Source organism: Muscardinus avellanarius, assembly GCF_963383645.1.
Source record: "Muscardinus avellanarius genome assembly, chromosome: 4".
Taxonomy (NCBI): Eukaryota; Metazoa; Chordata; class Mammalia; order Rodentia; family Gliridae; genus Muscardinus; species Muscardinus avellanarius.
The window spans coordinates 53,476,126-53,501,087 of record NC_137789.1 but is presented as its reverse complement, the minus strand read 5'-3'; the positions used below and the strand labels follow the sequence as shown (position 1 = coordinate 53,501,087).

The 24,962-nt window shown below is 41.4% G+C and overlaps 1 protein-coding gene across 1 annotated transcript in view; it reads left to right on the top strand.

The window, feature by feature from the left end:
* The window catches only part of CA13 (carbonic anhydrase 13), a gene marked incomplete at both ends in the record, with an annotated part of 34,070 nt that extends 9,535 nt beyond the window's left edge, over window positions 1-24,535 (top strand). Inside the window, 4 exons of the mRNA XM_080695243.1 lie at window positions 9,762-9,857; window positions 11,488-11,550; window positions 12,511-12,666; window positions 24,416-24,535. Of these exons, the coding sequence (XP_080551369.1) occupies window positions 9,762-9,857; window positions 11,488-11,550; window positions 12,511-12,666; window positions 24,416-24,535 (435 nt within the window). The remainder of the gene's footprint in view (window positions 1-9,761; window positions 9,858-11,487; window positions 11,551-12,510; window positions 12,667-24,415) is intronic.
* Window positions 24,536-24,962: the final 427 nt, after the last annotated feature.

Genomic DNA, 24,962 nt, shown 5'->3' with positions numbered 1-24,962 from the left:
GTCAGCGAGGCAGGCATCGGAGCCTGCCGTGAGGCATGGCCGGTGCTGGGGCCTCTGAGGCCAGGATCGGAGCCTGCTGAGGGGTTAGGCCGGTGCTGGGGCCAGCGAGGCCGGCATCAGAGCCTGCCATGAGGCATGGCCAGTGCTGGGGCCTCCGAGGCCGGGATCGGAGCCTGCCGAGGGTTTAGGCCAGTGCTGGGGCCAGCGAGGCCGGCATCGGAGCCTGCTGTGAGGCAAGGCCGGTACTGGGGCCTCCAAGGCCAGGATAAGAGCTTGCCGAGGGGTTAGGCTGGTGCTGGGGCCAGCGAGGCCGGCACCGGAGCCTGCCTTGAGGCAAGGCCGGTACCTGGGCCTCCGAGGCCGGGATTGGAGCCTGCCGAGGGGTTAGGCCAGAGCTGGGGCCAGTGAAGCCAGCATCGGAGCCTGCCGTGAGGCAAGGCTGGTGCTGAGGCCTCTGAGGCCGGGATCGGAGCCTACCTTGAGGCAAGGCCGGTACTGGGGCCTCCGAGGTCAGGATAAGAGCCTGCCGAGGGGTTAGGCCGGTGCTGGGGCCAGCGAGGCCGTCATCGGAGCCTGCTGTGAGGCAAGTCCGGTACTGGGGCCTCCGAGGCCAGGATAAGAGCTTGCCGAGGGGTTAGGCCGGTGCTGGGGCCAGCGAGGCCGCCACCGGAGCCTGCCGTGAGGCATGGCCGGTGCTGGGGCCTCCGAGGCCAGGAAAAGAGCCTGCCGAGGGGTTAGGCCGGTGCTGGGGTCAGCGAGGCTGGCATCGGAGCCTGCCGTGAGGCATGGCCGGTGCTGGGGCCTCCGAGGCCAGGATCGGAGCCTGCTGAGGGGTTAGGCCGGTGCTGGGGCCAGCGAGGCCGGCACCGGAGCCTGCCTTGAGGCAAGGCTGGTACCTGGGCCTCCGAGGCTGGGATTGGAGCCTGCCGAGGGGTTAGGCCGGAGCTGTGGCCAGTGAAGTCAGCATCGGAGCCTGCCATGAGGCAAGGCCGGTGCTGAGGCCTTTGAGGCTGGGATCGGAGCCTACCTTGAGGCAAAGCCAGTACTGGGGCCTCCGAGGCCAGGATAAGAGCCTGCCGAGGGGTTAGGCCAGTGCTGGGGCCAGCGAGGCCGGCATCGGAGCCTGCCGTGAGGCAAGGCCGGTACTGGGACCTCCGAGGCTGGGATAAGAGCCTGCCGAGGGGTTAGGCCGGTGCTGGGGCCAGCGAGGCTGACATCAGATTCCGCCGTGAGGCTAGGCTGGTGCTGGGGCCTCCGAGGCTGGGATTGGAATCCTGCCAAGGGGTTAGGCCGGTGCAGGGGCTAATGGCCAGCATCGGAGCCTGCCGTGAGGCAAGGCCACTCCTGCAGCCTCCAAGGCTGGGACCGAAGCCAGCTGAGGGGTTAGGCCGGTGTAGGGGCCAGCGAGACCAGAACCGGGGCCTCCCATGAGGCAAGGCTGCTGCTTGAGCCAGCGAGGTCTGGATCAGTCCACTGAGTAGCCAGGCTACTACTGGGGCCATCAAGAGTGGGATCGGTACTTGCAACGCAGCATGCACAGGGAAATATCGCAGAAAATATAAATCAGATGCTTCTCTTCAGCAGCAATAACTAGGAGGAAAGTGGCCACAGGAAGAGGTTGAGCTATACAAAGGGCCCTATAGTGAAGCAACTAATGTGACCAATCAGAGGGTATGTAATAGTGGAGGACAGAGCCTCTTTAAAACGCAGGAGGTACATAAACAAATGTATCAAAGTTAATCACCAAAGAAGCGTGAAATGGAGGAAGGGGGAGGGAATGGGATGGGGGCTGGAGGAGGGCTAATTGGATGATGTGTGCTTGTATATCCTCTCAAGTCTTGCACTCCAATGTGATTGATATATGACTACAGTGCACCAATTTAAAAAATAAATAAATTAATAAAAAAATCTGGAGAATAAAAACGAAAAAAAAGAAAAAATATAGAGGTGTAAACTTAATCCTCTTAGAAAAAAAAATAGAGGCGTCAACCTTCTGAAACTCTAAATTACCTCTAAATTTACAGTTATAAAATGGAGTCCCTAGTATTCAGGTCATTGGTAAAGCATAACACAAAATAAAACATCCAGAGACTTGTTTCTTTTTTACTGGCAAGTTACTTCTTTGTGTTATAATAATATTCATTAACAATACTCTACTTAATCCTCTGGTTAAAAGAGAGGGTATTATGTCTCTAGTTTTAATCCGATCAAATATTGCTAACACCTACCTTTACCATGAGATGAAAGTGAATTATTGCATGACTCAACCAGAACTATTCAGGTAAAACTAATTTGGCTAGTGATTCATCCAGGCAAGACAGAACAGTGTTAGCAGGCAAGTACAGATTTTCTATATATTTTCATGGTTTCTGAACCATGGAGCTTAGACTCCCTTCTCTAGCCCTGCTGTTTAGAAAAATCCATCAGACAAGAACTTCTTTCCAGTTTCATTCTTCCATTAGCATGTATTCCTGCCTTTTGAGGCTGTCGTCCAACAAGTCCATTTTGCTACCTTTTGTTTGAGGTGAAGTACCTGCTCTGTCCTCAGGGCAAAGGAATCAAGTGTGCGCAGGGAGTATTCTATAATAGTGACGGAAAGATGGCATGAACGTAGAGAGTGGGACTCCTGAATCTGTCTGGTGTCTCAGTTTAGACCATTTACTTAGTAATTTTTAATGTTTGCTTTTGTAAGCTTTGTGTTCTAAACTTAGTTGTTGTTCCAAGTCTCAAAAGCTCTGAGGAGATGAAGAGCTATTGCTTCGGGTCACTGGTCTCCAACTTCACATAGCATCTTAGGATAATTGGTCACATTGCTTATAGTTATGTCTTGTACTTTCATGAACTCAAAAGTATATTCACAGAGAGATTCTATCTCTGCCAGATAGCAAAGAGATTTCAAAAAAAAAAAAAAAGACTTTATGGCCTGAAAGTTGTTAGATGCAGGAATCCTGACCTGTACTTTATTTTATAGACTAAGCTTTGTAGATAAAACTTTGACTAGCATTTCATAGTGCTCCTTTTATTTTATTTTTTTACAATTTGGTATTGGAGATTGAACCCAGAAGCATCCTACCTTTTAGTTACAGCCTCAGACCTATTTTTTATTTTGAAACAGGGACTCACTAAGCTGTGGAGAGCCTCACTAAGTACACACCTGTCTCAACCTCCCAAGTACTGGGTAGAAACATGCCACCACACCCGGCTCTTTAACATATGCTTAAGCTATTTCTTATTTCATTTGCTCATTCATTCATTCATTAATTCACTGCTCCATTCTTTATTCACTCTATAAAATTCACTGAAAACCAACACATCCTCAGTCTTTACATAACTTACTTGCACTTGTTCCCAGGGGAGTGTGCAAAGATGTAGGAGTGTCACAAACCTCCTAACTATGCAGCCAGACTTGTGGGTAAGAGGATTTTTCACTGTGGAGGAGGCATTTGAACCCGAAACCGGGAAGATGTACAGGAGTGAGCAAGGAAAGAGGGAGAGACCGCAGTGGCCCTGCATAGAATCGTGTGTGAAGACTGGGGTGGGAAGGAACATCACACACCTGAAGTACACAACGGGCCCTGTGGTCAGAGCAGGCGGGATTTGGGGAGAAATGTCAGAGGCAGGCTGGAGAGCCCAGGACGGGCCTGATCTTGAGTCTTGGTGAGGATTATGAGCCTACTCTGTGCAATGGGAACCTGAATGGCTTTGAATTAGGAAACAATCATATTTACATTTCAAAAATATCACTCAAGCTACATCTGTGTCTTAGACTGAAGCAGGAACAGCTAAGAGGGGCCTTGAGGAGGCTTCTGGAGAAGTTGCAAGTCACAGACGATAGTGCAGGTGGAAGGCTGGCTGGCTGGCTGGCTGGAAGCAAGTAGCAGCTCTCATGGGGTTTGTTGATTGGCTGGGTTTCAGGGTGAGGGAGTGGGGAGCCCATGTTTCCGGTTTTAGATAGAAATTACAGAGAAAGAGGAAATCTGGGCAAGGCCTCTGGATTGGTGGGTGGCAGAGGTAGACAAGAAGCAAGCAAACCAGTGATGTGTGGTAAATTCTTAGGCAGCCACCATACCATGGGATCTGATAGAAGACTGGAAGGTTAGGAGAGGCCTCTGAGATAATGTGTGACTTGAGACTGAATGATAAGAAGGAAGGACTATGAGAAAACCTAGAAAGCTTTCCAGAAAGTAGGACTTAGCACGGGCAAGTGCTCTAAGGAGGAAAGGAGGTTGGTATGTTCAGGAAGAGACAAATATTGACCTCTAGGATTAGAATCAGTAAGAGAGGGAAAGATATAGGTCATGCCCAAAGAGACAGACAGGCAGAGGCCACCTCAGGTAGGTGCTGTGCTGCATGGTGAGCATTGTGGAGTTTATCCTTCATATAGGAAGGAGAAGAAAATGGAAGGCTTTGAACAGGGCAGTGGTGTGTTCTGCTTTATATTTCACAAAATGTCGCTGACTGCCATGGGGAGAAGTGGTTGTTGTGGGGTCAATGTTGGAGCAAGGAGACCAATTAGAAGGCTGTGTAAGTAGTTCAACTGGGTAATGATGGTAATTCGGACTACAGGGTGATGGAGATGAGAGCGGGACAGATCCATGACGTGTGGGGCTTGCCCCTGAAGAGGACTATAGGAAGGGAAATAAAGGAGTCTAGAAATATTCCTGGGGTTTTGGCTTGAGCAGCCTGGAGGATGTTTGCGCCATTTCCAGAGATGGTTGATTCCAGGGAGGAGCAGATTACATGGAGGAGTTAATTGTCTCTTTTGGACATGATAAGTTTGAGATACCTATTAGGTATTCTAGACTCATATTTAAGTAGGCTGTAGTTACCAACCTGAAGTTTAAAGAAGAGGTCAGGGCAGTAAATGGTGGAATTAGAAGTCATTTGCATTTGGTTTGAGGTTCAAAAGAATCCCTTTGTGCTGGGTGTGGTGGTGGATGCCTGTAATCCCAGCACTTTGGAAGCTGAGACATGAGTATCTGGGTTTGTGGCCAGCCTCAGGTACTTAGTGAGGCCCTCTGGAACTTAGTGAGACCCTGTTTTAAAGAATAAAAAATCAGGCTGTGAGTGTAGCTTGGAGGTAGAATGTCCCTGATTTTATGCCCCAGCACCACAAAAAAAAAAAAAAAGAGAAAGAAAAAAAATTTCTTTGTGCACAGCTCTAGTAATGATTCCAAGGTTTTACCAGGCACTTTTACTTAATTTTGTGATTATCATCAAATTATTTCTCCATGCAAAAATAAGAGAAATGAGAAATGAAAGGAAGAGAAGAACCATTTAAAGTTGCAATACATTAAAGAGTCAATTTGGGACCTAATATGATTTTTGACATCATAGTATGAGAGTAAAATCACCTAAATCATTAAAAACCTTATTCTGAGAGATGTATCTATGAAAATGAGGCTAATAGTCCACTCTAAGTTTAGAAATTTATCTGATTACAGTTTATCCATAATTGCTATAGTTTGGATTTTTTTTTTTTTTGTACTGGGAATTGAAACCAAGGTCATTCTACCTCTGAGCTATATACCTCCATCCCTATTTTATTTTTTATTTTGAACTAAAGTCTCACTAAGTTGCAGAGGGCCTCACTAAGTTGCAGGGGCTGGCCTTGAACCTGCAATCCTACTGTGTGAGCCTCTCAAGTACTGGGATTACAAGTATGCACCACCACATCTGACTTAGTTTGGATTTTGAATGTCTCCAAGGCCCAGGTGTTAAAGGCCTGGCCTCAGGCTGGTGCTGTTGGGAGGGTGTGGTGCCTTTGAGAGGTGGGACCTTGCAGAAGGTATTTAGGTCACTGGGAGTGTGCACTTGAAGGGATGAGTGGGCTCCTCTTCCTCTTCCTTCCTGGCCAATGAGGTGACTAGTTTTGGTCCATCTCCTGCATTCGCTATTTTGAGCTGTCTCTCCATAGACCCCAAAGCAAGGGGGACTGGAACTTCCAAAACAGTAAACTGAAAAAAACCTTTTTGCTGTATAAGTTGATTATCTCAGGTCAGATGGAATTCCAATTAACACAATAATATATAATAAGTATATTTAGTATGTAAATCATGGTGAAACTATGGTTCACATATCTAAGGCAGATTTTTGCAAAGGAGTGTCAGAGCATTTCACATATTTCTAATAGGCAGCTTTAAAAAATAAAGTTGAATATTATCATTTAGAAATTATTTTCCATAGGAAGAATCCGATTTCCCTTTTTGCAGTGGTTGCAACACTTTCTTGTCATGCAGCAAAATCACTGCTACTGTCACTGTAAAACAGGAAGTATGAGTTTGCTCTTTGATTGTTTTGAGTTTTAGTTCAAATAAAAATGTAATAAAAGTGATGTCAGTTTCTCTGTGACATGATTGCTGCTAGTTAAGCAAGGTGTGTGGGAGCAAGAAGGACTTGTTTTATTTATTTTTAAAATATATTATTGGTGCATTGTAGTCATACATCTTAATGGGATAACAGATGATAGAGACATACATGCACACATCATCCAATTAGGCTTTATCCAATTCCCGACCCATTCCCTCCCCCTCCCTCCTCCCCATGGTTGGCTTAGTGATTGACTTTGATATGTTTGTTTAAATATACCATGTGCTTTAAAGAGTTTCCGTCTTCCCTCCTCCCATCCCCTCAGTTAGGTAGCCTTATTTGCTCATTTATAGAATCTCCTTCTTCATCTAGAGTTCCTCCTCTTACCCATTTCTCCCTAGCTTTTGCATATTAGGGAAAGCATCCAATTTCTTATTTTTTTGTGACTGACTAATCTCACTTAGCATAATATCCTCCAGTTCCATCCATTTCCCTGTAAATGATGTAATTGTGTTCTTCTTTATGGCTGAGTAAAATTCCACTGTGTACATATCCCATAGTTTTGTAATCCATTCATCTGTTGATGGACATCTTGGCTGGTTCTATAGTTTGGCAATGGTGAATTGTGCAGCTTTGAACATAGATACGCAGGCATTATTTGGTAGTTTGGTTTTATTTTTTAAAGATAGTCTTGTTCTGTTTTCCGAGTCACATATCAGATACACATTAATTTTCTCTCTCTCTCTCTCTCTCTCTCTCTCTCTCTCTCTCTCTCTCTCTCTCTCTCTCTCTCTCCCCCTCCCTCCCTCCCTCCCTCCCTTCCTCCTCCTTCTCTCCCTTTCTTTCTCTCTTCTTTCTTTCTTTCTTTCTTTCTTTCTTTCTTTCTTTCTTTCTTTCTTTCTTTCTTTCTTTCTTTCTTTCTTTTTGGTGGTATTGGGGTTCCTGGAAGCCCTTCTACCTCCGGCTATACTCCCAAACCTATTTTATATTTTTATTTGGAAACAGGGTCTCTTAAGCCAGCACAGCTGGCTTCGAAACAGCACGATCCTCCCAAGCGTGGGGATTACAGGAGTGCGTCACCACGCCCAGCAGACATACTAATTTTCTAATCAGTTCTAGTTGTGTCCCTTTGGTGTCATTTCTTACTAAATGAGCTGATGTGTTGGTAGGAAGCCAGTTGAAACAACATGGTGCCCTTGTCGGCCCCTCCCCGATGATGCTCCTTCTCTGTCACCCGAGCTGTCAGCACTTGGTTTCATCCTACAGTGTTGTTGAAGTTTCTTTCCTCCCCGACCTGTCTCACACCAACTTGGAACATGGTGTGACAGAAATCCAATTTTATATTTTCTGTCTGGAAATCTCACATTCACCTTTGATTTGAGTGTATAATTTTATAGTTGACTGTTTATGATAATTCTTATCTACCCACAAATCCCTTTGTATTAGTTGCAGATAAGATGTAGAGTTATAGTTGAAGGGGATTAAAAAGATATATTTGTACTAAAACAGTCAGCCAAAGGGCAGTTTGGGTGTGAAAGCTCACACAAGCCTTTCCTCCCAGAGGTGAAGGACCCATTATGAGTTCTTATCTGAAGGCAGCTCCTCATATCTGGTCCGTGGATGGCAAGGCCTGGCCTTTGGCATTTATGACTCCAGTTAAATCTTTTGGGTGTGTCTTATTACCCTTTGGCCTCTTTCTCAATTTGTCCTTCTTTTAACTAGAACTGATGACTTCTAAAAATAGTTTTCTGCTTTATTGTTATTCTGCCGTCTTTCACACTTGGGATATTGCATTGCTTGCACATAGTAAAACATTATGTCTCTTTTGGATTTTGAATAAGCGTGAGAGTAGAATTGTGAGGTAGGGAAAATCTGCTTTCTAGAGCTCCAGGTCTCCTGAGTTTCTTCTCTTTTTGCTCCTTCCCACCACCCATTATACCAGTTGCCTCTCATCTTCCATACCTTTTGTTCTTAGACTCAAAGCCTCTTTTTTCCTATTAAAATTTGTTCTCAGCAAAGAATCTCAACATATTTATATAAGACAGCAAATGCATAAGAATAAATAAATGAGGTAGTGTTTATGTCAGTTACCTCGATTTAGTCATTGGTATCTACATTGTATACTGACATCAAAACATTGTGTTATGCCCTGTAAATATATGTAATTATTATTTATCCATTACAATAATCTAAAAATAAAATACATGACTACTTCTTAAAATAGGTTCACATAAGGAGAATTTGTATCTTCCAGCCCTCAAACGTGTTAAATTACAGTGATAAAAATCTGAAAGGTGGTGTCAGGAGCAACCTTGCCTCCTTGACAGCAGGACTGAAGGAAGTTAACTTCTCTACCTGCCTGTGTAGCCCTGGCTTCCTCAGTGGACTCTGCTGGCAGCTAGAATCTGATCTAAGGCTGCCCCATTTCTGTCCCATCAGTGGAAGGCACAGAGGCACTCCAAATACCTTGAGAGCAATGGCTGAAATTTGCTAGGGCTAGAGAGACCGGACAGGAGCTCAGGCCATTGTAAATAGATAGTAAACCATGTACAAGGTGAGGTGCCACACACTTGTAATCTCAGCTACGCTGGAAGATGCAGCAGGAGGATCCATCTTAAGTTCAAGGCCAGTCTGAGCAGCTGAGTGACACCTTGTCTTAAATAAATAAATGAGCCCAGGAATAAAGTTCACTAGAAAATTGCTTGCTTAGCATGTGCAGCACCCTGGGTTCAATCTTCAGTATCTCAGATAAATAAATTTTAATTTTTTTTTGTGATACTGAGGGTGGAACCCAGAGGCTTTCTACCTCCAGGCTATACTCCCAGTCCTAGTTTATATTTTATTTGGAAACAGGGTCTCACTAAGTTACTGAGAGCCTCACTAAGTAGCTGAGGCTGGCTTCGAACCTGAACAATCCTCCTGTCTCAGCCTCCCAAGCACAGGGGTTACAAATGTGTGCTACCACACCCAGCAATAAAGACATTTTAAAAAGAACTGGGCATGTAGCTTAATATGTTTAAGGCTCTGAATTCAATAATTCCCAGTACTGAGGGGGGGAAAAAAGGTATGCCACAAACTACCTAAGTGATCATGGTCTTCACTGCTTGACTTCAAGTTTTTGGATAAAAGTAAAAAAGAATTATATATCGAAGTCAACCTAAGCCAAGCATGGGAAGGAGGGATGGGAGGGAATGGGGTGGGAATTGGGTAGGGGCCAAATGGGCGATGTGTACAAGTATGTCCACACAAGGTTTTTGCCCCATTATGATGTATGAATACAATGCACCAATAAAAACAATTAAAAAAATAAAATTTCATCCAAGATGTGCATGAAGAATATATTATACACACGAGTACGTAGTGCCGGAGCATCTATGCCGATGTTCATTTCATTTGTATTTTTCAGGATGTTTAAGGTAGTGTTTGAACTATGTTGCATACCTCCCTTTCAGCTCCATGTTGTTCATTGGAATTCAGACAAATACCCCAGCTTTGTTGAAGCAGCTCATGAGCCAGATGGACTGGCTGTCCTGGGAGTGTTTTTACAGGTGAGAATTCATTCATTTCCTTTTAAAAAATCAGCCATGTTGGAGAAAAGAGGTTTAGTAGTAGAGTATACATTCAGCTACTTTTTAATAGTAAACTAGTTCTGGGTTTAAAAAATTTTGAAGTGAACATTTTAAGAAATACAAGTTAATGTTAGGAGCATTGTTTTATAATTCCTCTAATTCATTGATAATTTTTGCACAAATAGCAACAAAAGCATTCACGGGAAGAATAGCAGCAAAGATAATGACTGAGACCCTGAGCAGAAAACATTTATTTCAGGCTCAGACAGAGAAAAGTTCAGGCTCATGACTCTTGAAGCGCTTGTTTGACACAATGGCATGTTGTCTCAAACATACTGACCAGTGTTTTAAAAGGTGGTGTTGTATTTCCTGTTGTCTAATATTTACAGGTGGACAGACAGGCATTGTCATCATACCTGGGGGTGGGTTGGGCCTCCCGTTGCCACCACATCCTGTGTGGCCTGCAGTGGTGCCAGGCCACGCTGTCTGTGCGTGATGTCGCAACTCTTGCAACTGGGGCTGGGTGGGGCACAGGGCAGAGGCGGGAGTGCCAGGGAGAGCAGCAGGCCCTTATCTTTTGGTCACCAAGACTGGGTGTTGGCAGCAGAATCCAGGTGGGGAAAGATAATACACTTCAATTCTGGAAGGGTTTAAAACCCTTCTGTAGATACATATCACCTCTAAAGATCACACACACACACACACACACACACACACACACACACACACATTTACATTATAGATAATGTGATGTATTTGCTCGAGGGAATATTCCCTAGACTTGGGACTTCAGATAATTTTAGGCTACAAGTGGAAGATGTTTTCATTTAATATTTTGATACCATCATAGTTCATTTGGATCTAGGGCCTGAAGTCACATCTGGCTTAATAGTGTTGATATTTAAAGAGTTTTCTAAGCAAGATTTTGCTCAAGTTAACCTCTATGGTAAAAATTGATGAGGATAAAAAAAAAAAAAGATACAGGCCATGCGTGGTGGTGCATGCTTGTAATCCCCGCACTTGGGAGGCTGAGACAGGAGGATCGTGCAGGTTCGAAGCCAGCCTCAGATACTTAGTGAGGTTCTCAGCTACTTAGTGAGACCCTGTTTCCAAATAAAATATAAAATGGGTCTGAGAGTATAGCCTGGAGGTAGAAAGCCTCTGGGTTCCACCCCCAGTACCACCAAAAGAAAAAAAAAAAAAAGATACAAAGCTGTTACTTCCAGTTTGGAAACCAAAATGAAAGTTCAGCATAGGCATCTCCTGTAGAATAATCTTGTTGTTCTAATTCTTCTGGTATGATAAGCTGTCAGGTAGAACAGAACCTTTGTTCTGACAACAATCAGTGTATGTCTTGTGCCGGCATACAGTGATTGTTTAAAAAAAATTTACAAGCCAGGCAACCCTGTTTCCAAATAAAATTATAAAATAGGTCTGGGAGTGTAGCCTGGAGGTAGAAGGGTTTCCAGGAACCCCAGTACAAAAAAAATTAGAAAAATAAAAATTTTAGAAATTATTTTAGAAAACAATTTAAAAATAGTGATTGAGATGGAATGATTCAGACTTGATTTGCTATTGTAACCATTTCTTTTAAAATTTCATGTTTTAGATTGGTGAACACAATTCCCAGCTGCAAAAGATTACTGACATTTTGGATTCCATTAAAGAAAAGGTATAATTACTCTGTGAAATACCTCTGAGCTACACCTCCAGCCATATATATATATATATTTTTTTTTTTTTTTGAAACAGGAGCTCACTGAATTGCAAAGGGCCTTACTAAGTAGTAGCTAAAGCTGTCCACGAACTGTGATTCTCCTGTCTTAGCCTTCCAAATGCTGGAATTACAAGCGTGTGCCATCATGCCCGGCTTCTATTTTATTTTATTTTTTACTTGGAAACAGGGTCTCGCTGAGTTGATGCAAGCCTCACTAAGTTGCTGGAGCTGACTTCAAAACTGTGGTCCTCCTGTTTCAGTCTCCCAAGTACTGGGATTATAGGTGGGTACCACCACACCTGGCTTATGGTGTATTTTATTTTATTTTATTTTATTTTATTTTATTTTATTTTATTTTATTTTATTTTATTTTATTTTGGTGGTACTGTGAATGGAACCCTTCTGCCTCTGGGCTACACTCCCAGACCTATTTTATATTTTTATTTGGAAACAGGGTCTCTTAAGCCAGCGAGGCTGGCTTCCAACCTGCGCGATCCTCCTGTCTCTGCCTCCCAAGCGCTGGGATTAAAAGCGTGCGCCACCATGCCCAGCATATGGTGTATTTTAAATGAAGGTACTTTTAAAAATTTAAGTTACTGCTGGACATGGTGGCGCACACTTTTAATCCCTGCGCTTGGGAGGCGGAGACAGGAGGATCGTGCAGGTTGGAAGCCAGCCTCACTGGCTTAAGAGACCCTGTTTCCAAATAAAAATATAAACTAGGTCTGGGAGTGTAGCTCAGAGACAGAAGGGTTCCATCCCCAGTACCACCTAAATAAATAAATAAATAAATAAAATAAAAATTAAGATACTGGAGATAGATACTAATTTCATAGTAGTTCATTTAATGCATTTTCTTCTGGCTGGGTAAAGCTATCCCATTGTAATTTCTGAGGATTCTCTTTTTTCTTCCAGGGTAAACAAACTCGATTCACGAATTTTGACCCGCTGTCTTTGCTTCCACCATCCTGGGAGTACTGGACATACCCTGGTTCTTTAACGGTGCCACCTCTTCTTGAGAGTGTCACCTGGATTGTTTTAAAACAACCTATAAATATCAGCTCTCAGCAGGTATGGAACTTCTTCCAGGCTGACTCTGATCTACTCAGGGGAAACTGGGCTGAATCCATTTGTTGAACCCTGTATAAGTTTTCCACATTATGAAGCCTGTGTTTTCCCATCATTAATCAAATGGATGGCATAAGGTGAAATATGGGTTTTTATTTGCCCTTCTATGATTCAATAATTCCTATATCTTAGAAATGTAATGTTTTAAAGACACCACGAGAACAAAGTATTTTATTTATTTATTTATTTATTTATTTATTTATTTATTTATGGTAGTAGGTATGGAACCCAGGGGCATTCTACCTCCGAGCTACATCCCCAGCTCTATTTTTTATTTTTTATTTTGAAATAGGGTCTCACTGAGTTGCAAAGAGCCTCACTAAGTAGCTGAGGCTGGCTTCGAACCTGCGCGATCCTCCTGTCTCAGCCTCCCAAATGCTGGGATTACAAGCATGGGTCACCACGCCCAGGGCATTCTCCCTCTAAACGATACCCACAGCCTCCTTCTTCCTCATTTTCTTCTTCCTTTTTCTCCTCCTCCTCTTCTTTTTCTCCTTCTTTTCTTTTTCCTCCTTGTTATGATTACTATTTGCTTTGGTTTTCTTTTGTCTGTTTTAAGATATAAACAAGCTGGGATACACACAAGAAAATCAGGAGAAAGGTCATTCATAGAAGGTGACATTTTTTTTTTTTTTTTTTGATGTTAGTTGCTAGACTGCTTCTCCCATAGATTTCTGAGTGAACTCTGAGAACAGTAATAGGCAGAGTGCCCGGGGAAACATGTGGGCCTGCTAAGTTTAATAAGAAAGTGTATTTTGCACTTAAGAATTCAAGAAGGCAGGGACTGTAGCTCACAGGTAGACAGCTTGTGTGGCAAGCATAAGACACTGGGTTCGATCACCAGTCAGGGTGGGGAGGAATTCAAGAGGGTAGAGCTCATGTCCAGGGTTTTTACTGCAGTTAAAAGCAATTAATAAAAAGAAGCTGCCGGGCGTGGTGGTGCACGCTTGTAATTCCCGCGCTTGGGAGGTGGAGACGGGAGGATCGCACAGGTCCGAAGCCAGCCATGCTGGCCTAAGAGACCCTGTTTCCAAATAAAAATAAATAAATAAATAAATAAATAAATAAATAAATAAATAAATAAAAAAAATAGGTCTGGGAGTGTAGCCTGAAAGTAGAAGGGTTTCCAGGAACCCCAATACCACCAAAAAAAAAAAAAAAAAAAAGAAGTTGATTTTTGGCTTTTATAAACAAGACTGATAGGGCTGCCTGAGGGGCTTCCATGCATTTGCCAAGCGGCGGTGGAGTGGCCAACGGTGCCCTTCTGGTGAAGACATTTATTCACTTTTTTTTTTTTTTTTGCGGTACTGTGGATGAAACCCAGGGACATTCTGTCTCTGAGCTACACCCAGCCCTATTTTTTTATCCTTTATTTTTTGTTCTTGTTTTATTTATTCTGTGCCGTGCTGGGGATTGAAGCCAGGGCACGCACCTGCTAGGTAAGGCCCCCATCTCCATCACTGAGTCACACTACAGCCCTACACTTTCCTGTTACATCATGTGTATTGAGCTCCCACAGGAGAACAGCTGGTCTGCACACTCATAATTGTTTTTTTATTTTTAAACAGGGCACAGTTTTCTTCCAAGCAACACATTAGCCTTTATTTATTTATTTATTTTTTATGTACTGAGGAAGGAACGCAGGGGCATTCTACCTCTGAGTCACACCTCCAGTTCTATTTTTTATTTTTTAATTTGAAGCAGGGTATCGCTAAGTTGCAGAGGGCCTTACTAAGTAGTTAAGGCTGGTTGTGAACCTGCGATCCTCCTGTCTCAGCCTCCCAAATGCTGGGAGTACAGGTGTGTGCCTGCCGCCACGCCAGGCTTTTTTTTTTTTATTTTTTATGTTGCAACAGGGTCTTGCTAAGTTGCTGGGCATCTCAATAAGTTGCTGAGGCTTGATTCTAATCTGTAATTCTCCTGTCTCAGGAGAACGGAATTGGGATTACAGACCATGCCTGACTTTCTTGGAGCTCTGAACTGTATGACTTGGGGATACAGGGCTTCTTAGTGGGTTATATTTTCAATCCTGTTGTCCTTTTTGAATTAGGTGTTGTATCGTCCTAGCAAGAACACAGTTTAGTTATTTTTTGTAGCTAATTAAGCACCCCTTCTTATTGCAGGCTTGCCTGCTATCCCGCTGCTGGTGCCCCCACCCACCCCACGCCAATCAGGCGAGGATGGCGTCACTTGCCCATGATTCTTACAGGGGACAATTTTCCTTGGTGTGAGCATGTTCAACTCTCTGTTGGGTGGTTCTCCTTATTGACCACATCTTTAGAATTGCAGACAATAGCTCGGTGTATACTTGTGAAAGCTTTTTATAAAAGTCTGGATAGAATCAAGAGTTTGACAAGAAAACTGTGATTTTTTCCCCTTATTATATCATCAGAAAAATAACCTGCTGCTGATTCAGTGGCCTTAGTAATGGAGTTTATTTCTCCTCTTTCACATGCTGAACTGTGTACTGTTACATTCCTTTATTACATTTAAACAGCTTAATAATAAGTGTTCATTATAACATCAGGGAAGTTAGTAGTAAAGGGATCATGTTCTTCCTTGTATTTCAGGGATGTCTCTATTCCTGAAAGCCACTTGGAAAATAACTTTTTTTGTTGTTGCTGTTGTTTATATTCATCAATGATTTAGAAGTAATTACATCAAAACACATAATTTAATTCTTTAACAAGAGTAGAGTTCATCTCATTAAAAGTAATTCCCCAACCCTCTGTAAATTTAGAAATAATGAACACCTAGCTGTAGATTCTCTATAGTATCTTATTTGAAACCCACTGAATTAATATTATTAATGTGGTTTTGTATGCAGGAGAGTATGTAAAAATAGTTTTAGAGTTCTAGTGTGATTGGTAATTCAAAGAAGCGTTAAATTGACTGCAGCAGGAACACTTAGATTTTGATTTTTAACCAAATTGAGAAAGTTACTTGGCAATAATTCAATTTATCATATAATATTGTATTATGTTGGTTTTGAGAGTGAAAGAATGAAGCAAAAGAAAATTAAAAAATTTCAGTCAGGTGTGGCGGCACACACTTGTAATCTCAGTACTTGGGAGGCTGAGCCAGAGGATTGCAGGTTCGAGGACAGCCTCAGCAAGTAGTGAGACTTTCATTCACCTAGTGAGACCCTGTTTCAAAAAAAAAAATAGGGCTGAGGGTGTAGCTTAGAGGTAAAATGACCCTGGGTTTACTTTCCAGTAACACACACACACACACACACACACACACACACACTCACTCACACACACACACTATAAAATATTTTATATTTTTATGAAGTATTTAGTCAGGACTCCTCAAAACTGGCAAGGTCAGCCAGGTATGGTGGTACATGCTTAGTAATCCCAGTATTTGGAGGCTGAAACAAGAGGATTGCAAGTTTGGGGTAGCCTCAGAAACTTAGTGAGACTCTATTTTAAAAATAGGGCTGGGGATATTTTAAAAACTGGACTCAGTGATAGAGTGCCCTGGGTTCCATCTCCAGTACCAGAAAAACCCAAACCATACCAAACCCAAACAAAAAACTGTTAAGGTCATCAAAAACAAGCTAAGTCTGACAACCGCACGATCAAGAAATGCCTCAGGAGGCATGGCTATTAAGAATAATGTTATTTTCTCCATAGGATTCTAAAACAGAAAGACATCAGGTTAGAAAAAAAGATCTAAATAAAGAACTTTAAATAATGATAATATAATTCTGGCTCCATTAATTATGGAGAATGAGTGTGGGCTATGGGAACTATGTGAGATTTATGGAAAATATTTGTAGTATCTTGCATCAATTTTGTAAATATAAAATTGTGCTAAAATAAAAAGGTTATCTTTAAAACTACTAAGTCTGCAGGTTGGTAAAATTATTTAGTTTCTTAGCTCTTTCATATAAATTAAAATGTCTTATATGACTGATTTAAGGAGTTACTTTCCAAAGGTAATTTTTAATCTGAACTTTGACAGCACTTTCTTTCTGAAATCACCGAGAAATATTGTTTTCATTCATTTTCCAATTCTGTAATATAATGTTACTAGCTGTTAAGAATAAATCCTCTTAAGTTGATGCCAATTTTTTTCTAGGATTTTCTATTGTTATTTCTTGTCAAGTCTCTGTCCTAGAAGGAAAATTAGACTTTTTCTTTCTCTTGATTCACATCCATTTTTCTCCCTCAGAGTCACTCAGTGAGTACTAAATTCTTTATTTAACTTCCATGCCAGTGAGCAGATATATTGCTCTCTGATGCTTTTAATACTATATATATGTCATCTTCTTAGGAAAGCTTACTTTTCTGGCTGAGTCTCTTTGGGTTTCCCTAAATCATCTGAATTGATTTACTCAGCTGCTCAAATTCAACGTGAAAAGTATTTGTCTTTGATTCTACTCTTCTTTAAACATTTTGTCTATTCAGACATTATTTTTATGCTATAAAATTAACTAATTTTAAGTGTGGATGCTGGTTTTGTGACTGTATACAAGCATGTAATGGCAATGACAGTCAAATGTAGAATAGAGCCAGGCGTGGTGGTACATGCGTGTAATCTCAGAACTTGGGAGGCTGAGACAAGAGGATCACAGGTTTGTAGCCAGCCTCAGCTACTTAGTAAGCCTCCACAACTTAGTGAGACCGTTTCAAAATAAAAAATAGGACTGGGGGTGTAGCTCAGAGGTAGAATGTTCTTGGGTTTGATCCCTAGTACTGCCAAAAAAACCCCCACAACCCCCCACCAAAAAAAAACCATAGACTAGTGCTGAGGTGTGTAGTGGCACACACCTATAATCTCAGTACTCAGGAGGCCGAGACAGGACGATTGCAGGTCCAAGGCCAGTCTTGGCAACGTAGAATACTCCTGAGTTCAATCTCTAGTAACCCCCCCCCCCAAATAAAACATAGAATAGATCTCTTGGCCAAAAACGTTTTATGTGTGCCCATGGGTTCAATCCCCAGTACAAACAAATAATAAGATTTCTTGGCCAAAAAAAGCTTTTTTTTTTTTTTTTTTTTTTTTTTTACTCCATTTCTTTCTTTCATAGCCCCAAGCAGTTACAGGCATGCTGTCACTAGAATTTTGCCTTTTCTAGAATTTTATATAAATGAATCATACAGTAAAAAGATTTTTGTGTTTGATTTCTTTTACTTAGCACAAAGTTTTAAAGCCTCACCCTCTTCATTTATTTTTTTATTACTGATTTATAATCCATGGTATGATTATGCCACATTAAGAAACCATCTGTAATTGGTGGGCAATTGGGTTGTTCCAGCTTGGGGCTCTTATGAGTAACAGTGATCCATATTTGGATATGGAGAGTACTTCACATATCCACTTGTGTGGGCACATTTTCATGTAGCCTGAGTCAGGAGCCAGGCTGGGAATCGCTAGATCATGTGTGTTTAATTATATAACATACTCTAGTATTGCTTTCTAACATGACTATACCACCTTGCATTCCCATCATCCATTTGTGAGATTTCTACTTTCTCCATATCTGGTTTGGTCTAAGTTAGTATTCTAGTGGGTATGTGTGATTTTAATTTGCGCTTCTCTTACTAGTGGTTTTGAATACTTTTTCATAGGCTTGTTGACTATGCATGACCATTCATATTTTTCTTTGTGAGGTATCAGTTCAATTAACTTGCCCATTTAAAAATCAGACTGTCTTCTCACTACATGAAGAGAACATAGAGAGTTCTTCACGTAGTCTGGATAAAAATTCTTTCTCAAATACATGTTTTGCCGAGTTTTCTCCCAGTGGATGGATTGCCTTTTTGTTGCTGTTGTTGTTAACCATGTCTTTTGAAGAGCAAAAGTTTTTAATCTTGGTGAAGTATATTTTATCAGTTTACCTTTTAAAGTTTGATTTTTTTGTACTACTTAAGAAATTTTTGTCTAATAGTAAGCCACATTTTTTTTTTTTTTACTACTTAAAGTAATAGTTTTAGCCTTTACATTGGTCTTTGGTTACTTTTGAGTTAATTTTATGTATGGTATAACCCATTCATTCTCTTCTTGCCTTCTGATATTTTAATTACACATATATTAAACCATTTAAAATCATCTAATGGGAATCTCTAGGGCTCTGTTTTTTTAAAAATTAAAATCTCTGCTATTCACCATAGCTATCTTCTAACTGATATTGTTTATTTGTTCTTTCTTTTGTTGTATCACTTCAGCTGTTAAGGCCATCTAGTGAAGTTTTTACTTTAGATGCTGTACTTTTTAGTTCTAAATTTTCTATTTGGCTGTATGTGGTCAAACATGCCTGTACTCTTATCATGTGAGAGATGGAGGTAGGAGAATCTTGAGCTCACAAGCTTGAGACTATCTTGGGCAGCATAGTAAGATTTTCTAAAAAATAACATTAAAGAAATAGTTTTTATTTATTTATTTATTTATTTTTGCGGTACTGGGGATGGAACCCAGGGGCATTCTACCTCCGAACTTTACCCCCAGCCCAATTTTTTATTCTTTATTTTGAAACAGGGTCTCACTGAGTTGCAAAGGGCCTCACTAAGTAGCTGAGGCTGTCTGTGAACTGTGATCCTCCTGTCTCAGCCTCTCAAATGCTGGGATTATAAGCATGTGCCACCATTCCTGGCAGAAATATATATATTTTTTTATCTGATTCACCTTTATTATTTTTTGTTCATTTGCTGAGACTTTCATTACCCTACTGAAATTTCTCATGCATTAAAAGGATGCTTTTATAACTTCATATAACCCCCAGGTACATATAATAGCCATTTAAAAATCCTCCTAAGTTCCAACGTTTGATTGATCTTGGATTGGATCTTGTTGATTTTTTTCCACTGGGAATATGCTCCATTTTCCTGGGTCTTCATATGTTGAGTTTTTTTTTTATTGTATTCTAGATGCTATGAACATGAATTTGCCAAGAGTCTGGGTTTTGTTATTCTTCTCTGATGAGTATTGTTTGTTTGGTTTTAGCAGGTAATTTTCTTGGCTGAGCCAGAAGTGCACATTCTTTCTTGTGTTATAGCTCTGGTCTCAGTTCACCATGTTTGCTAGGAGCCTGTTCCATGTATGCATGGTTCACGCTTCATCAGAGACATGGGTAGAGATTTGGGGAATCATCTTTGGCTCTTTCCCTGCAAGGGAGTTGCTCCCCACGGTGGCTGTGTGCGCCTCGCAGACATGCTCGCCTCCAGGCTAAACGCTGGGGAGCAAGGACTTGCTTTAGAGTCCCCACCTGCGTCCCTTGCTATTATTGTTCACTGTCCCAGACCTGCAGCTAATTGCTTTTATATGATGTCTGAGTTTACAGTCGTTTTCTACAAGGAGACTGTCCGTGGGATCTTAGTCTGAAATAGGCTGAAACACACCCGAGTGTCCTTTTTTAATAGTAAAATTTTGTGTTTTGTGATTAATGATAATACATGTTCTAAGAATTTTTTTTTTACTTTTCATTGCTATGATATATAGGAGATATAGAAAGAATTTACTCACTTTACCATTACTTTCAACTTAACATATAAAAGTTTATATCATTAGCTTTGAAATTAAAGTTCTAAGTTGTAGAGGACTATATAAGAGAATCATAGATTTGTTCATTAATTGCCTATTCTTATTAAAATTGTTATTGAACACAGGGGCATTCTACCTCCAACTTACATGCCCACCCCTATTTTTATTTATATTTTTTGAAACAGGATCTCACTAGGTTGATGAGAGTCTCACTACTTTCTGAGGCTGTCCTCAAACCTGTGGTCTTCCTCTCTCAGCCTCCCAAGTACTGGGATTACAAGTGTGTACCACCACACCCTGCCAGTAATTGCTAATTCTATGCAAGGCATGGAGCAAGAGATACAGTGATGTATAAAAGTGGCTCTTGCCCTAGGGAATTTGTAATCAAATAGATATGATAAAGAATGCACACAAAAACTCTAACACAGCAGGCCATGCCTGGCACCATAAAATAAACATGAGGGTAATGGATGTTTAGAATATTAGAGACTGTTTTTCAGTATAGAAATCAGGGAAAGACTTCCTGACAGGCATTCAGATATTTCTGTTGGCAGCATTGTACCTATAGTGCTTGAAAATTTAGTGTGTCCAGTGTCCATTTGGGGAAGCTTATCAAAATTTGGATCCTTGGGTATTATTAAGAATTCTGGTTCAGAGGTCTACGGTAAGATCCAGGGATCTGAATTTTTAAGAATCACCCCAAAGTCTTTTCATTCAGATGCTCTGGGATTGCCCTTCACAGGACTGGCATGTGAGAGGGACAGGTGGATTTATTTATTTATTTATTTATTTATTTATTTATTTATTTATTTATTTTTATTTTTTTACGGGTCTGGAGATGGAATCCAGGGGCATTCTACCTCCGAGCTACGACCCCTGCCCTATTTTTTATTCTTTATTTTGAAACAGGGTCTCACTAAGTTGCGGAGGGCCTCACTAAGTAGCTGAGGCTGTCAGTGAACCGTGATTCTCCAGTCTCAGCCTCCCAAATGCTGGGATTACAAGCGTGCGCCACCACGCCTGGTTGACAGGTGGATTTAGAAAAGTTAGTTGAAGCTGGGTGTGGTGGCGCACACTTGTAATCCCAGCATTCGGGAGGTTGAGACTGGAGGATCGCAGTTCGCGGACAGCCTCAGCTACTTAGTGAGGCCCTCCGCAATATGGTGAGACCCTGTTTCAATATAAAGAATAAAAAATAAGGCAGGGGGTGTAGCTCAGAGGTCAAATGCCCCTGGGTTCCGTCTCCAGACCGGTTTAAAAAAAAAAGTTAGTTGGAACTAGGAGTTCTAAGGCTCAGAAAACTATGCTGACAAGTTTATTTTGGATGTCTGTTCAACTATTAGAAATGTTACATACTTTAGAGATACATTTTGATATGCTTTTCCTGAAATAACATGCTGTTTGAAATTTGCTCCAAAATAATCTTGTTTGGGCAGGACAGGGCAGAGAGCAAGGGTGAGAGTGTGGATGTAAAACGTGGGTGTGTGTTGACTGTTGAGGCTGGTGATGCGTTCATGGTGCTTTATAGTACTGCTCTTTCTATCTTTGTTTATGTTGGACAGTTTCCATAATAAAAATCAAATAAGAAGAGACTTGAGGGAAATGGGGGAAAATGGATGGAAATAAAATATGCTTCAGTGGTCACAGACAGACAACTTATTTATTGCCTCTCAAGCTCCTCATCTGTAAAATGGGATAATAGCCTATTATTGATAGGGTTATTTTGGAGACTAGGTGACATAGTATAAAGCAGTTGGCACAGTCTCTGGATCACCATGTTCTATAAAGAGCTCATTTTTTATGATTACTCAGCTTTGGCAGGCAGTGCGGTACTGTTAAAGATGACTGAGCAGGAGAGTGACATCAAATTATTTGCTGAATCTTTGGAAAAGACTATTTCATCTTGCTGGGGTTGCTACACAAGGAAACTAGAATTTCAGTATTAGAGCCAAAGAAACCAGCAGAACAGGTCACACCTCCCTCAGCCTCAAGGCTGAACTGGGTGGCTCGGGCCAGGACCCAGCACACATCTACTCAGCCTTGGTGACAGAGGGGCAGGTTTTCTGCCTGAACGAGCTGGTGGCTACCCGAGGGGATAAGACTGGTAGGGTCCAGCCAGGGGCCAATGAGGAGCCAGAAGAAGCAGCAGATCTGAGCAGGTGGGCAGGTACAGGCCAACCAGCCAAGTCAAGTGAGTGGGAAGAGTCATAAAGGGAAAAGGTTCGATGAGACATCAGGACAGGTCTAGAGACTCGTGATCAAATGAGCAGGCTGGTCAGAGCAAGAGCTGAATGAAGTAAGATTCAGCTCTAAACCAATGAGACTAAAGTGGTTCAGAGGCAGAGGAGGGAGCCAGAGGAGGTGAACACGTGTGTGTGTGTGTGTGTGTGTGTGTGTGTGTGTGTGTGTGTGTGTGTGTGTGCAAGGAACATGAAGCCAAGGTGTCAAGGTGTTCAGGGGAGTTGATCGTATCTCTGGAGAGGCAGGTTTTGTTTGGTAAGGCCCTGAAACCAGTGCTCTGATGTAGACAACCCTCTAAAACGGCCCTCCACCCAGACCTAGCTTATCATGATCCACAGAAGGTTGGGTGTCTCCCCATGGATTAGATTTTATTTCCTCTGCTACTTGACTTCACTAGGGCTTTTTCATAAGTCTCATCTGGCTTTAGCTAAAATGATCTGGCTCAATGAAACAGGAGTAGTAAGTTGTCACTGTTTGTCTCATTTTCCCCATAAATAGATGCCACATAATATCACTTGTGGAAACAGAGTTGCTTGTATATGATGGGTAATCCTATGCTCTATGGGGCATAGTTATGAACCATGGTCATTTATTAAGAAGAAACCGTCCTCTCTGCTTCCCATTCTGTACAAGAACTATTTTAAGCCTCCGGCAAATGATGGTGATGGAAACCTAATTGATGTCAGTCCAAATCTGCTTTACTTAGATTAGATGACTAAGTTTAGAGAATGGAGGCTCTTGTTCCTAATAATGTACTAATTTATCTTCATCAAAGCATAACAAAACCCCCAAAGAACCATCAAAAACTTGTATTTACTGGTGGGAGTTTTGATTAAACTTTTTTTTTTTTTTGGTATTGGGGATGAAATCCAGGGGCTTTCTACCTCTGGGCTATACTCCCAGACCTAATTTATATTTTATTTGGAAACAGAGTCTCACTAAGTTGCTGAAACCCTCACTAAGTAGCTGAGGCTGGCCTCGAACCTGTGTGATCCTTTTCCCTCAGCCTTCCAAGCGTGGGGATTACAAGCATGCGCCACCACACCCGGCTTGAGTAAATATATATATATATATATATTTTTTTTTTGGTACTGGGGTTCATGGAAGCCCTTCTACCTCCGGACTACACTCCCAGACCTATTTTTTTTGTATTTTTTTATTTGGAAACAGGATCTCTTAAGCCAGTGAGGCTGGCTCCGAACCAGTGCGATCCTCCTGTCTTCGCCTCCCAAGAGCGGAGATTACAAGCGTGTGCCACCATGCCCGGCTGAGTAAACATTTTTAAGAAGGTAGAATTAATTATGTAATTTGTCCAATATTTATTTTACAACTGTAGATCTGTGCTGAATCTTAACAGTGTTAAACCACCAAGGAATTCTTAGAATTTTATAAAACATTCTTATAATAGAGCAAAAATCTTATAATTGAGCTTACCAGCAATTAAAAAGTCATGTGAATTTGTTAACAGATATGAAAAAATCCCAAGACCATATATTAACTGGAAAAATCAGGTTTCAGAATAGCACACACACACACACACCCATATATATATATTTATATATATAGCCTATTTTTTATAACAAAACAAGTTGGGTGTGTCTGTGAGCGTGTGTGTGTGTGTGTGTGTGTGTGTGTGTGTGTGTGTAGACATAGAAAATCATTCATTAATTTCTAGGTGTTTATTTCTTATATTACATTCAAAATTGTTTCATCTTATTACTTTGATCTTGAAATAAAGAATACTTATATACTTAGTTTCAGGACATGGGTATTTGTACAATGAAGACAACTGGACAGAAGAAATCTTTAGGCTGTATCAGCTACAACCTAGAAAGTTTTCATTGCAGTGTTTTTGGTTGCTGGTACAGGAAGGGTTATACATTTCTTCATCTTTGTATGTCATTCATTTCATCAGCATAACTTTCCGTGTTGAAGCCAACTCCTCTCTTTTCTTCACCAGCTGGCCAAGTTCCGCAGCCTCCTGTGTACTTCAGAGGGAGAAGCAGCAGCCTTTCTGTTGAGCAATCACCGTCCGCCCCAGCCGCTGAAGGGCCGCAAAGTGAGAGCCTCCTTCCTTTAAGTTGCCCACGCAGACACTATTGCGGAGAGACCACAAACAAGACAAAAACGTGAAAGTTCTTACTAACAGATCTTTTCTAGAGTTCTAATCTAGGGGTACCACTTCTCTGTTGGCTTCAGTACTGCAAAGAAAACCAGCTCTCTTGAATTGGACTAAGTTAGCTCATCTGTCCCAGATTTGTACTTATGGATATTCAAGCAATAAACATTGCTTGATGTATATTAAAACCTATGAAATACATCTGCTTTGGCATTCCTGGAAGCAGGGCTGGCCTCACAAATCTCAGAATGTACTAAAAATTCTAGCTGCCGTAGACTGGCACATTCACACCTCTCAGTGATGTTTGATGACAAACAAATTTGTTTCCAGAATAATAGGATTGTGATATCTTTTTCTAAACGAGTATTTTTTTTAATATTTTGATATC